Here is a 13,559-nt window from a genome sequence, read left to right as displayed (position 1 = left end):
CCAGGTGCCCTATCGATGCGCACTCCGCTGCCACGGGAACAATTTCATTTCATGTAACTTCTAGTCTACATTTTTTTGTAAATATCTCCAAACCGTGCCAAAGCTAACTACCGAGAAACTTGAGAATACCTGAAGTTAAGAAGGAGTTGAGTGAAATTATTTTCATTTCGTATGGTGAAGGCTTGAAGCAATTAAATTAACGCACGCATCTCCCGAAAGTGTTTCATACTAAGGTTCAGCGATACCTGTTTATACCACACACACACACACACACACACACACACACACACACACGCACACACGCACACACACACACACACACACACACGCACGCACACACACACACACACACAGATATATATATATATACATATATATATATATATATATATATATATATATATATATATATATATATATATATATATATATATATATATATATATATATATATATATATATATATATATAAAATCTATATTCAAACTGATGCGTATGGGGTCGACCAAGATGAAAGACAGCACACACAACTGACAGACCACTTCCTCGTTGTCGTCTTCTGACCACTGATATGTCAGCTACGTAGCATTACCCCCCCCCCCCCCCCGGCGGTAAAAGCGCCGTCTCGGAGCACATTAACTACGGTCTTCAGTAGGCAGGTGGTAAGGTTTTAGCCTGCTGACGTGCACAACATCACTGGGTGTGGTTGCAGGCAGGCTTGTGGTCTCAGATGCAGGAATGATCTCATAGGTGACGTCGGTTACCTGGCGGATGATACGGTAAGGACCCATGTAGCGAGACAACAGCGTCTCTGATAAGCCAACTCGACAAACTGGGCACCACAGGAGAACAAGAGAACCGGGTGAGAAGTGAACGTCAGCATGCCGGCTGTCGTAGATGGCTTTCTGGGTGGCTTGCGAAGCCGAAAGTCTAGAGCGGGCGATCTGACGTGCGTGGTCGGCACGAGCAATAGCGTCGCGTGCATATTCGGTTGACGGCGTTGTAGTGGTTGGAAGTAGGGTGTCGAGTGGTAACTTCGGATCACGGCCATAAAGCAAATAAAAGGGTGAATAACCAGTAGTGTCGTGGCGTGAAGAATTGTACGCGAAGGTCACGTGAGGTAGCGCCGGGTACCAGTCATGGTGGTCGGAGGACACATACATCGCGAACATGTCTGTTAGGTCCGATTTAGCCGTTCGGTAAGGCCATTTGTTTGGGGATGGTAGGAAGTGGTCAGCTTGTGGTGCGTCGAGGAAGAGCGCAGAAGATCGTCGATTACACGGGACAAAAATGCGCGGCCGCGATCCGTGAGTAATTAGCGAGGAGCGCCATGGTGCACGATGACGTCGTGGAGCAAAAAGTCCGCAACGTCAGTAGCGGTGCTGGTGGGGAGCGCTCGAGTGATGGCATACCTAGTCGCGTAGTCTATAGCAACGGTGACCCACTTGTTGCCCGATTTTGACTCGGGGAAAAGGACCGAGAAGATCTATACCAACACGGAAGAAAGGTTCGGTTGGGAAGGAGATTTGTTGAAGAAGTCCAGCCGGGGGCGCAGTAGGTCGCTTCCGTTGGCATTTATCGCAGGAGGACACGTAACGGTGAACGGACCGGGCGAGACTGCGCCGAAAGAAGCGGTGACGCACGCGGTCGTACGTCCGAGATACACCCAGATGACCAGCAGTTGGTTCATCGTGAAGGTCGTGCAGCACGGTGGCATGCAAATTTTTCGGCACGACAAAAAGGAGCTCAGGGCCATCTGGCTGGAGGCTACGACGGTACAGCGTGCCGTTCAGGAGGACGTACATGCGAAGTGGCTTGTCGTTCGGAGCAGATTCGAGACGGCCAATAAGTTGTCGCAGAGAAGCATCACGACGTTGTTCATCGCCAATCTGAAGAAACTGGGACATTGACATGACGCTGAGGCTAGGCTCGATGTCTGGTTCGTCGGGCTGATCAACAGGGTAGCGGGATAAACAATCGGCGTCCAGATGGAGACGTCCAGACTTATAAGCAACCGAGTAGGAATACTCCTGTAGGCGTAATGCCCAACGACCAAGTCGTCCAGTGGGGTCCTTAAGAGAAGAAAGCCAACACAGCGCGTGATGATCTGTGATGACACGGAAAGGGCGGCCATACAAGTAAAGACGGAATTTTGAAACCGTCCAAACAAGAGCGAGACATTCCCGTTCTGTTACAGAAAAATTACGTTCAGACTTAGAAAGCAGACGGCTTGCGTACGCAATTACACGGTCGTTGCCCCGCTGAATTCGCGCCAAAACTGCACCAATTCCGTGACCACTCGCGTCTGTTCGCACTTCTGTAGGAGCATCGGGGTCGAAATGTACAAGAATAGGAGGTGTCGTTAGAGCGGTGATCAGCTGAGAGAAGGCGTCAGCTTGAGGAGGGCCCCAAGAAAATGGGACGTCTTGTTTGAGAAGGTCGGTGAGTGGCCGGGCGAGTGCCGCAAAGTTTTTCACGAACCGGCGAAAGTAGGAGCAGAGGCCCACAAAACTGCGAACATCATGGACAGAGCGTGGGACTGGGAAGTTTGTTACAGCGCGTACTTTCGCCGGGTCTGGCCGTACGCCGGCAGCGTCAACAAGGTGACCCAATACGGTAATCTGACGAAGACCAAAGTGGCACTTGGAGGAATTGAGCTGCAGGCCGGCCCGTCGAAATATGGATAGAATGGTCGAAAGGCGTTCAAGGTGGGTTGCAAAGGTAGGTGAGAAAATGATCACGTCGTCCAGGTAACACAAACATGTCGACCATTTAAATCCTTGTAGGGGCGTGTCCATCATTCTCTCGAAGGTCGCTGGCGCGTCGCAGAGCCCGAATGGCATGACCTTGAATTGGTAAAGACCATCAGGGGTAACGAAGGCGGTCTTTTCTCGGTCCATGTCATCTACAGCAATTTGCCAGTAGCCAGATCGGAGGTCGAGAGATAAAAAGAAGGTGGCGCCATGGAGGCAATCAAGGGCATCGTCAATGCGTGGTAGAGGGTACACGTCTTTTTTGGTAATTTTGTTCAGGTGGCGATAATCAACGCAAAAACGCCATGAGCCGTCTTTTTTTTTTACTAATACCACGGGAGATGCCCAAGGGCTCGTTGATGGTTCGATTACGTTTTTCGTAAGCATTTTGGCCACTTCTTTCTGAATCACTTCTCGCTCGGACGCTGACACGCGGTACGGCCAACGGTGAATGGGCGCAGAGTCACCAGTGTTGATTCAGTGAGTGACAATTTTAGTCTGGCCCAAGGGACGATTGTCGGTGTCGAAAATGTCACTGTATGAGGCCAAAACTTGGCAGAGAGCGTCGGCCGGGTGAGGCGACAGCTCCGATTCAATCATGTTTCGAAAAATACCGTCGTCTGAGCTGGGTGACCATGAAACTGCGCTTCGATCAAGAGCAGATACAGCGACAACACTGACATCGTCCTCTGTTATGGCAGTTAGCTTGGCTAGAGACATCTGGCAGGGCAACACTTGAGGGGTGAAACCAAAGTTAAGGAGCGGAAGTAACACACAGTTATTTGCTATGGTCGCGATGGTATAGGGCACAGTAACACTGAGCGTCATCCGAACGTCAGTAATTGGCGTAACGATATAATCACCGTCAGGAACGGGAGGGGTCGATGACAAAGACACGTACGTGACGGCTCGAGGTGGAAGGCGAACGAAAGTGGTTGGGCTCAAGCGGCCGGTGGGCTTTGCAGAGTAGTCGGCAAAGATTGGTAGATCAAGGCTGAGGGTACCAGACGAACAACCAATTAAGGCCGAGTGTTCCGAAAGAAAATCAAGGCCAAGTATGAGTTCATGAGGGCAGCAGGCTAGCACGGCAAAAAGGACCACGGCGTAACGACCAGCAATGCTGACACAAGCAGTGCACATTCCGATTACTGGTACAGTACCGCCATCGGCAACACGTATTGCCTGCGTCGTAGATGGCGTCATAATCTTTTGTAAGCGACAGCGTAGAGAAGCGCTCATAATAGACAGGTGCGCCCCTGTGTCAATGAGAGCGGTCATAGGAACATGGTCGACTTCTACTTCAAGCAGGCTATGGTGCGTGGGAAGCGTCAGTAGAGGATTTTCGGCCGTCATTGGTATTGCAGCTTCACCTCTATAAGCTGCAATATCTAGTTTTCCTACTGCGGTCGTCCAGATAAGCTCGGTGAGGAAAAGCGCCGAGGTGGCGGAGAGCGGGATTGGCGACGTAGCGGCGACGGGGAGCGAGAGCTGCGGCGACCGGACGAAGGGGCGTCAGGGTAGCGGCGACCGGGCAAAGGGGCGTCAGTGGAAGGCTCGTAAGAGGACGATGAATAGAAATTGAAGGGTGCGGCGACTGAACGTCGAGGGGTCGTCGGATGCATGAGCGCCGAGGTAGAGAAAGTCTGACGTGGTCGGTTTGACCAACGGCGGCGGCAATAGCGAGAAACGTGCCCAGGCTGGTGGCCGGAAAAACAAATAGGCCGGTCGTTGGGTGTTCGCCATTCCGAAGGGTTACGTAAGGGCATTGTTGGAGGTGAACGGCGAGCGTGTCCTAGGGAGTAGGACGGGACTTCAGGGCGAGTCAAGGAACATGCTGATGGAAGGCCAAGGTTCGCAAATCCTGCCTCACCACAGCTTGTATTAACGCCACTGACGGCTGTTGTTGGTCAGAGGCGAGCGTTGCGAAAACGGGTGGCTGAAGAAGAGCCGGACAGGCGGCTTCGATTTCCCGACGAACAATGCGTGTGACGTTGTCATACGTGGGGGACTGGCGGGCGGCTTCACATGATGAGGTTGCGGCCATGTTGGGCAGCCGGGTGAATCACTGAGTAATACGGCGGCTCTTGGCTTCTTCGAACCGCCGGCACTCTTTAATGATGGCGTCAACGGTGGCAACGTTGTTGTAAACTAAAACATTAAATGCGTCGTCTGCTATGCCTTTCAGCACATGGGCCACTTTCTCAGACTCACTCATGTGCTCGTCAATCTGGCGGCATAGGGCGATGACGTCGTGAATGTACGTGACGTACGACTCCGTCGACGTCTGTGCACGAGCCGCCAGTTGATTCCGCGCTGCGACCTGCCGCCCAACGGTGTCGCCAAAAAGGTCGCGGATCTTCTTTTTAAAGGGGTCCCAGCTCGTAATCTCCGCTTCGTGCGTCTCGAACCACACTCGCGGTGGGTCATCGAGGTAAAAAAGCACATTGGCAAGCATAAGAGTCGGATCCCACCTACAGCTTGCGCTGACCCGTTCGTACCGGTTGATCCATTTGTCGACGTCAACGCCATCTTGACCGGAAAATACACCGGGATCACGAGCAGGAGGTAGAACGACGTATGTAGAAGTCACGGTAGGGGCAGGTGGTGAAGACGATGGTTGTTCAACCTGTGACATGGTTGGACCTATCATGATGCGGCCATTGCGGAGCTTCGTGATGAAGACGGAGAAGTACCCAGCACCTCCACCACAAAGATGTTACGTAAAAATGGCACGAGGCGTGTCTATTTAAAATCCATATTCAAACTGATGCGTATGGGGTCGACTAAGATGGAAGACAGCACGCACAATATATATATATATATATATATATATATATATATATATATATATATATATATATATATATATATATATATATATATATATATATATATATATATATATATATATATATAATGAGATCTAACAGACAATAATACCAAGGAATGTATAGGGGAAGTTATTAGAACAAACGGAATGTAAATAAGAAGAAAAGTGGGTGAAAAGATAACCAGCCGTGCTCATGGCTGGTTATCTTTTCACCACTTTTCTTTCTTCTTATTTACATTCCGTTTGTTCTAATAATATATATATATATATATATATATATATATATATATATATATATATATATATATATATATATATATATATATATATAAACACGCCCGACGCACTCACCCCGAAGTAGTGTTACAGGACATGACAACAGGTTCGAAATGAGCAGTCTCCTGACGCCTTCATGAAGTTCTAGAAGGGCATAAGGTAGCGGCGAACACTTGCGACGAACGAAAAGAGCAGATGGCGTGAAAAGGGCACTAGACTCGGCGAGAGAGTTGCAAGACACCATGGTAAGGGCAAAAGAGTGCGGCGGTATGATGACGTCTTCAGCAACAAATAGTTTGTCCCCGGTTTCATGAGCATCATATAATGGAGCGTCGTCAAACACTTCAAATGCCACCTCAGCGCGAGAGCAGTCGATGACGGCCTTATTAGCGGAGAAAAAATCCCAGCCCAAAATGAGGTCATGGGAGCAGGAATCCAACACTAGCAATTCAACGACATAAATGAGGCCATCAATCGTGATGCGAGCAGTACAGGACGCGGCCGGTGTGACGTGATCTGCGCTGGTTATACGAAGTGATATACTTGCTAGTGGCGTCATAACTTTTTTGAGCAAGCGGCAGAGTCTAGCTAGCAGAGTCACTGAAACTGCGGCACCAGTGTCGACAAGAGCGAGTGCAGGGACGCCGTCCACATGTACGTCCAGAACATTCGTTGGTGAAGTGAGAGGCCTTGGTCTTTTCGCTGGCGACGCAGTTTCTGCCTCTAGAGCTGCGGCAATTAGTTTTCCCGCTCCGGCGATGAAGGACGACGACGCATCGGCGATGGCGAGCGGCGTCGAGGTGATGGCGAGCGGCGGTTAACAGGAGGGCGGTGGTCGGCGTACGATGACATCTGGTCGGGGGGCTGAGACGAAGGGTGCGGTGGCACATAAGGGGCAGGTTCGAAGCTCTGGTGGTAGACAGGGACGCGCCGACGGCAGTATCGCGCTATGTGGCCAGGTAGCCCACAGGCAAAGCATATTAGGCGATTGTCGAGTGTACGCTATTGTCCACTACTCTGGACGGACCTTGGCTGAGCGAACCGAGGATAGGGTCGGAGCGGCACGGCTGAGGGAAGTGACGTAAAAAGTCTGAAGAGGTGGTCGAGCTGCCACTTCAGCATAGCTTAGAGGTGCATTTACCTCGGCACAGGCAACAGGGCTCGGCAATGGTGAAGTGTCACGGGCAGATGGCAGAGCCGCGCAAACTTGCTCCTGGATGACCTGGCGAATGTTTGCTGGCAGGGGTGACGGTGGTTGGCCGGCTGTTGATAGCAGCGATAGCTGACGAGCGACCTCAGCACGAACAAACTCCTTGATCTGCGATAGCAGCGACTGAAGGTCAGATGTGGTGATCAGGCTTGAGAGGGTGTCATCCGGGACGTCCGGGCGTCGCGTGAGAAGACGCTGTCGTCGCAGCTCGTCGAAACTTTGACACAACTCGATGACTTCAGAGACAGTGACAGGGTTCTTGAAGAGCAGCATTTGAAAGGCGTCGTCGGAAATGTCTTTCATGATATGTCGCACCTTGTCAGTTTCTGCCATCGACGGGTTGACACGCCGGTAGAGGTCGAGAATGTCCTCTATGTAGCTGGTGAATGTCTCACCAGTTTGTTGAGACTGACGTCGTAGGCGTTGTTCTGCGCGAAGTTTGCGCACACCAGGGCGTCCAAAAACATCTCCGATGCAGGTTTTGAAGGTGGTCCAAGTGGGGATATCCGCCTCATGGTTTGTGTACCATAGCTTGGCAACACCCGTTAAATAAAACATCACGGTACCAAGCTTTGTGGTATCGTCCCATTTGTTAGTAGCGCTGGCTCGTTCATAAGATTCCAGCCAATCCTCAACGTCTTTCTCGTCGGTGCCGCTGAAGATGTCGGGTTCTCGCAAGAGCTTGGCACCGGGACAGCTCCTGCATGGCGAAGCCGGTGGGGGTGTGAAGACAGCGTCGTCAGGCATGACGAACGGCAGCTTTCGGCTACGCAGTTCCAGGACTAGGGAAGACCGCAGCACTCTCCACCAAAATATAATGTAAATTCAAGGTCAAAAGCGGTATCAGCGTCGGTACAGAAGTAGCAAGAGCTAGCCGGATGTACGGGCAGCGTCGCAGGAGCAACCAGGCAGTCTTAGCTCGTGCCTCGCGCCAACGTGTCGATGTCGCTGCAGCAGTGGGCATTCCTCTTCACTACAATATATATATATATATATATATATATATATATATATATATATATATATATATATATATATATATATATATATAATGTGTGTGTGTGTGTTTAGGTAGATAAGTATAGTGCCTATATTTGAAAAATTTTTCTAAAGCAGTTGAAAAATGATGCTTTCACATCAGTAAACTTTTTACCGTATTTATTCAGGCAGTAACTCAACTTGTACAGCGAAAATAGGCTTGATATTGATATGTGGCGTTTAACGTCCCAAAACCACCATATGAATATGAGAGACGCCGTAGAGGAGGGCTCCGGAAATTTCGACCACCTGGGGTTCTTTAACATGCACCCAAATCTGAGCACATGGGCCTACAGCATTTTTGCTTCCATTGAAAATGCAGCCACCACAGCTGAGATTCGATCCCGCGACCTGCGGGTCAGCAACCGAGTACCTTAGTCACTAAACCACCGCGGCGGGGCAACAAGAATAGGGGTATTAGTTACTCTAATTTCATGGTATCGGCATATTGGAGCAGCAGCTTCGTTTTTTAGGCGCAGACTTGTGGAATAATGACAGTTTACTTAGCACTGCTTTTCTTTCAACTGTCAGCATTTTTCTAAAAATTTTGCGCGGGAGCCTTACTATACGCTGCCTCAGAAGTGAAAATAAACTAACACTATTGAGGTCGTATAGCCATCTCGACTGTTTGTTTTGTTTCCCTTACGTCTTCCCGATGTGCTATGTTCATAATAAATACCTAGTCGAGGCTAACAAATTGTCAAATTAAGCGTTGTGCATATGGCTAGAAAACCACTGGCGACCACGAGCTGTGGTGCTCGTATAGAGTGGTGAGCGAAGCAATCACTGCGCGTATTTCAGCTGACTGCTTGAGTAATTTACCTTCTTTCATCACTCTTACTTATTCACTCTTAAAAAAAAAGTAAAAAGGTAGCAACTGCAAGCAAGTAGGTAGTAACTGCAGCGGTTGCTACCTTTCTTCGACCGTTACTATCCTTTTGCTACCTGTTTACTACCTGCGTTAGTAAACAGTTACTAGCTACAACCATTACTAACTTTTTGCGACCTCTTTACTACCTACGTACGTAAACAGTTAGTAACTGAAACGAAAAAGGTAGTAACTGCAGCCGTTACAACTTTTCTTGCCCCGTTACTACCTCTTCGCTACCCGGCTTTTCACTATCTAATCCAAAATAGTGTGTGAATGCTATTCTGATAATTTATGAGAGGAATTGTCTCGACGTATTATCATTAAACTGAAAAATGACGCAGAAGGTATTTACAGATCAAGAAAATACATTTTGTTTCAAATTATGCAACCGAGGTATGTAAACGTCATTCTGATATTATCGAAACTACAAGTACAAGTTAACGAACCATAAGCAAGTGCTACACGCGTCGTAATAGACAATTACAACAAACTTAGTAAATACAGCACATATTAACAACACCGGCAGATCAAATTAACCAGACGGTCACATATAGCTTCGAGGAGAGTCACAGTTAATTCGCTGCGGTGTGTCTACAAATATTATCATTGTTTTGGCGCGTCCAACCCCCAAAACGAGTATTACCTTTTAAACGCTGATATATTAGTCCTGTGAATCATTCAGATGCACTGAGAATGAGTTCGGTACTTTGTTCCGGCCACTGTACAGAATGCCTTTTTGTGGCCATTTTATAATGAATAAATATAACATTTAATTTTCTATTAGTAAAGCTTATTAAAAGTCTTGTGCTACGTCACTAAACAAACGTAACCAGGTAGTATAATATAGTGCTATAGATTTATATTTGTTAAAATTCATCCTGAAACGCAAGTGCTCCTTTGTGCCAGATGTGCCCCTGCGAAGTAGGGGCTATATATACCCCACGCTTACTTCGTTCTACAAGTATACGTAAAAAATAGTAAACTTGTTTGGTCTATACATTCTTCGCATTCATGGCACACCCCGCTTCTTACCCGAATTTGTCTAGTTATAAGACATTGATTACCTAACATTAGCAGTGGAGAAATAATATGCCAAAATGAATTGAATGAACTGGGTAGTATCGGTTGCTACTTTTTTTCTTGAAACCTTCAAAGTTACTACCCATGGGTGGTAACAGCTAGGGCAGTAACAGTTACTAACTCCTGGTAGTAACAGCAGAGGTAGTAACTGTTACCATCCTCACCGTTACTAGCTGCACTTACTACCAGGGTTGTAACATATGTGACAAACCATTACTACCCCAAAGTTAGCAAGTACTACCACCTTTTTTCTAAAAGTATTGCATGCGTGATTTCATTGCAGGATTACTCATGCGAAAAAGTTTCTTTTCCTCGTCCTTGTTCATTCTGCGCGTTTTTACAGACGCTCCAACGTTCACAAACTCGGTCACATTAACTATAGTAAGTTTCCTTGTAGCGCACATAAACAACTGGAAGAAATGACGGCCTATGCAGACAGAGCGCTCTGTCTGTCTGCATGTGCCCTCATTTCTTCCAGTTGCTTACGAGCGCCACAAGGAAATCTTAGCCCGTGACAATATAACTGAAAATGAACTACCAACAAGTCCACATCACAACTGACGTGAAATTTAACTATAGACCACGCTTGTGCCGCTTGACACACGATTTCTCGCATTCTGTTGCTACCTGCGCACTAACACGACGCTTTAAGATTGGTAAGCCTCATTCCGCACCGCAATATTAAAGTTAAACCCCACCACGGTGGTATAGTGGCTAAGGTACTCGGCTGCTAACCCGCAGGTCGCGGGATCGAATCCAGGCTGCGGCGGGTGCATTTCCGATGGAGGCGGAAATGTTGTAGGCCCGTGTGCTCAGATTTGGGTGCACGTTAAATCAAATCAAATCAAATCAAGTTTTATTATTTCATTATAAGATGTACAATAAATAATATACAGAAGGAGGTCCCGTAGTGTACACTGAAATGGGACATCCTATGAAACGTAAACACAAGTATTTGGTTAGCAACAACAGTGCGAAACTAAGAGAATACAAGGTTTAAAAAAATGAATAACAGATACATATAAATGACGATGCTCTCATTAACTAAATGCAGTCGGAAATATAAATTGTAAAATATATTTATATACTTCTATATAAATAGCATGACATCAAAAAACGAGAGACTGAAAAGAGAATGACATGGCGAGGGAAAAACCGGTTAGGCAGAAGAGTGAGTGTCGCATAACAAAAATTTTTTTCAATTCATGGCGAAATTCATGCGGTTTTTGAATTTTATTAGAAATGGCACTGTGTTCCATAATGATATGGCCGTAAAGTGAACTGTCTTTTTTCCATAATTAGTTCGTGTTTTGGGCAGAATGAAGTTATTATGCTGCGCAAAACGAGTTGGGTTAGTAAAGATGATGAATGAATTGATGATAACGATATTTGTTTATTAATTACTTTAGAAACCAGGTGGTCGAAATTTCCGGAGCCCTCCGCTACGGCGTCTCTCATAATCATAGCGTGGTTGTGAGATGTTCGAGCCGACAAATCAATCAAATATTAAAGTTAAGTAGACTTCAAGATCCCTGTGTGGAAACCGAGCGCTGAAAACTACAGCGCGTAGCAGACGCCCCTCGCTTTCCGGGCGCTCCCGAGCGCGGAAAGCCCACGGGTCCTAGAGTTACTGTATGTGCTACCTTTAGGTAGCACCTTAAGGTAGGTTCTACCTAAAGGTCCTACCTTGAGGCGCTACCTAAAGGTAGCATATATAGCAACTCTAACGGGTCCGGCGCAACAGTGGCGCGGCGCGGCAGTTCACCGCAAAACGCCCACGTGGTAGCCGGCACTTTGAACACTCCCTATCATAGAGTTTAATAGAATAATACCTATGCTGCCTCTATTCTAGGCCACTTTACCATGAAGAGCTTCACCTGTAGAAAAGCTAGGTGGATCCCTTACGTTGTGGGAATCAATTTCATGCGAAGCAACGGCGAGTTTATTGATTGATATGTGGGGTTTAACGTCTCAAAACCACGATATGATTATGAGAGACGCCGTAGTGGAGGGCTCCGGAAATTTCGACCACCTGGGGTTCTTTAACGTGCACCCAAATCTGAGCACACGGGCCTACAACATTTCCGCCTCCATCGGAAATGCAGCCGCCGCAGCCGGGATTCGATCCCGCAAGCTGCGGGTCAGCAGCCAAGTACCTTAGGCACTAGACCACCGCGGCGGGGCGCAACGGCGAGTAGCCGGCTATGGTGGATTGTTTGTGTGTGCGCGCAGACCATCTGTTCTCTCGCTTATCTTTGCGATGCCAAGAGCGCAAGCAAGAGCCACAGTTTTTGCAAGACCACGGGTCGATATTCAGAGTCGCACGTATCATCATGCATGATGGCAACATGAGTACAATAAATGCAGTATACGAGATATAAGCACATTTCATTCTACCAAGTCATGTCGAAGCCAGAAAGCTCCCTCTGCTGTTTTTAAGAACAGGCTTTTGTAATCAAGTGGCTTCATTTATCGGGTTTCGCTTGCATTGTTTGTGCTACAGATACTTCTGTATAAAGCAGTAGCTCCCATAGTCTCATTATGTATGTCTTCGACAATATTATTTACTTTTGTTTTTTTTTGTGTTGAACAAAGAGATGGTCACTTACGTCATCCATCACCATGACGACGAAATTCGGCCTGACCTCAAAGGAGCACTGTGCTGACCCCAAAACCATGAGGCACAGGCACAATGCATTGCCAGTGTTCTTCATCGGTCCCATCGCCCACTGCACGGATTTTACCGATTCTCACGACGGGATATTGTCGGCGTTCTCACTGGGTAGTGCGCATTATATGATAAAAGTCGGCGCTTCCTTGTCAGGCAACTCATGGACGTGAATCGCCTTCTAGAGTGGCACCTGGCGCAATAAATAAAGGCTGCAGCGTCGAATGCTACGAAAACCGCCTCTCCAACAAATATATCTTCATGATGCCAACCGCACTCCACTCCTTCCCCTTTCCTGCGGCTGGTATCAGTCTAGCCCCTGATAAGCTACACGTTCAAGTGCATCCCCCGTTTTTTTCCCCTCTATCTTGTCTCGTTTGTTCGTTCGACTCGACTGGAAGCGAACATAGGCACCACCAGCAGTACGTTACAGCAGAGTTATCCTACAAAATGGGCGCCTTACATCCAGATCCAGACCCTGCCAACGAAGAAACGTGGCGCCTGGATTCTGCAGAGTGCAAAACAGCTGCCCGGCGTGAAAAAATACGAAATTTAGAATAGAAAAGCGTTCATCTCGAGGAAAGCATATCACTTCAAGCGAGAGTCAAGGTCACACGCACAAATGTTCTGCGCAACACCTACTGCTTCCATCCTCAATGGTCGCGGCACGAAGCTTAGCTTCATGATTCTAAATTAAAATTCGTCGCGATTGAAGCACGCTAGACCGAAAAAAAGGGGGGGGGGGGGATTTGTTTCGCCGCAAGGGCGAACTGCGAAGCGATTAACACGGTACCAATTGTAATGTTTTACAAAGGAAGGCTAGCAGATAACCC

At 47.7% G+C, this 13,559-nt stretch overlaps 1 protein-coding gene across 4 annotated transcripts in view; it reads right to left on the bottom strand.

Annotated features, from left to right (window-relative positions):
* The window catches only part of LOC119177296 (N-acetylgalactosamine-6-sulfatase), a 53,756-nt gene extending 40,806 nt beyond the window's left edge, over positions 1–12,950 (bottom strand). For all 4 annotated transcript variants that reach the window (XR_012887125.1, XM_037428754.2, XM_075878356.1 and 1 more), the window contains exon 1: positions 12,668–12,950. Coding sequence is in view for 3 of the 4 variants with exons in the window: in XM_037428754.2 (XP_037284651.2) it covers positions 12,668–12,781 (114 nt within the window). In the remaining variant the exon portion in view is untranslated. The remainder of the gene's footprint in view (positions 1–12,667) is intronic.
* Positions 12,951–13,559: the final 609 nt, after the last annotated feature.

The sequence above is a fragment of the Rhipicephalus microplus genome, chromosome X (assembly GCF_043290135.1).
Source record: "Rhipicephalus microplus isolate Deutch F79 chromosome X, USDA_Rmic, whole genome shotgun sequence".
Taxonomy (NCBI): Eukaryota; Metazoa; Arthropoda; class Arachnida; order Ixodida; family Ixodidae; genus Rhipicephalus; species Rhipicephalus microplus.
The sequence above is the reverse complement of the archived record's forward strand: the minus strand, read 5'-3'. Positions and strand labels throughout refer to the sequence as shown.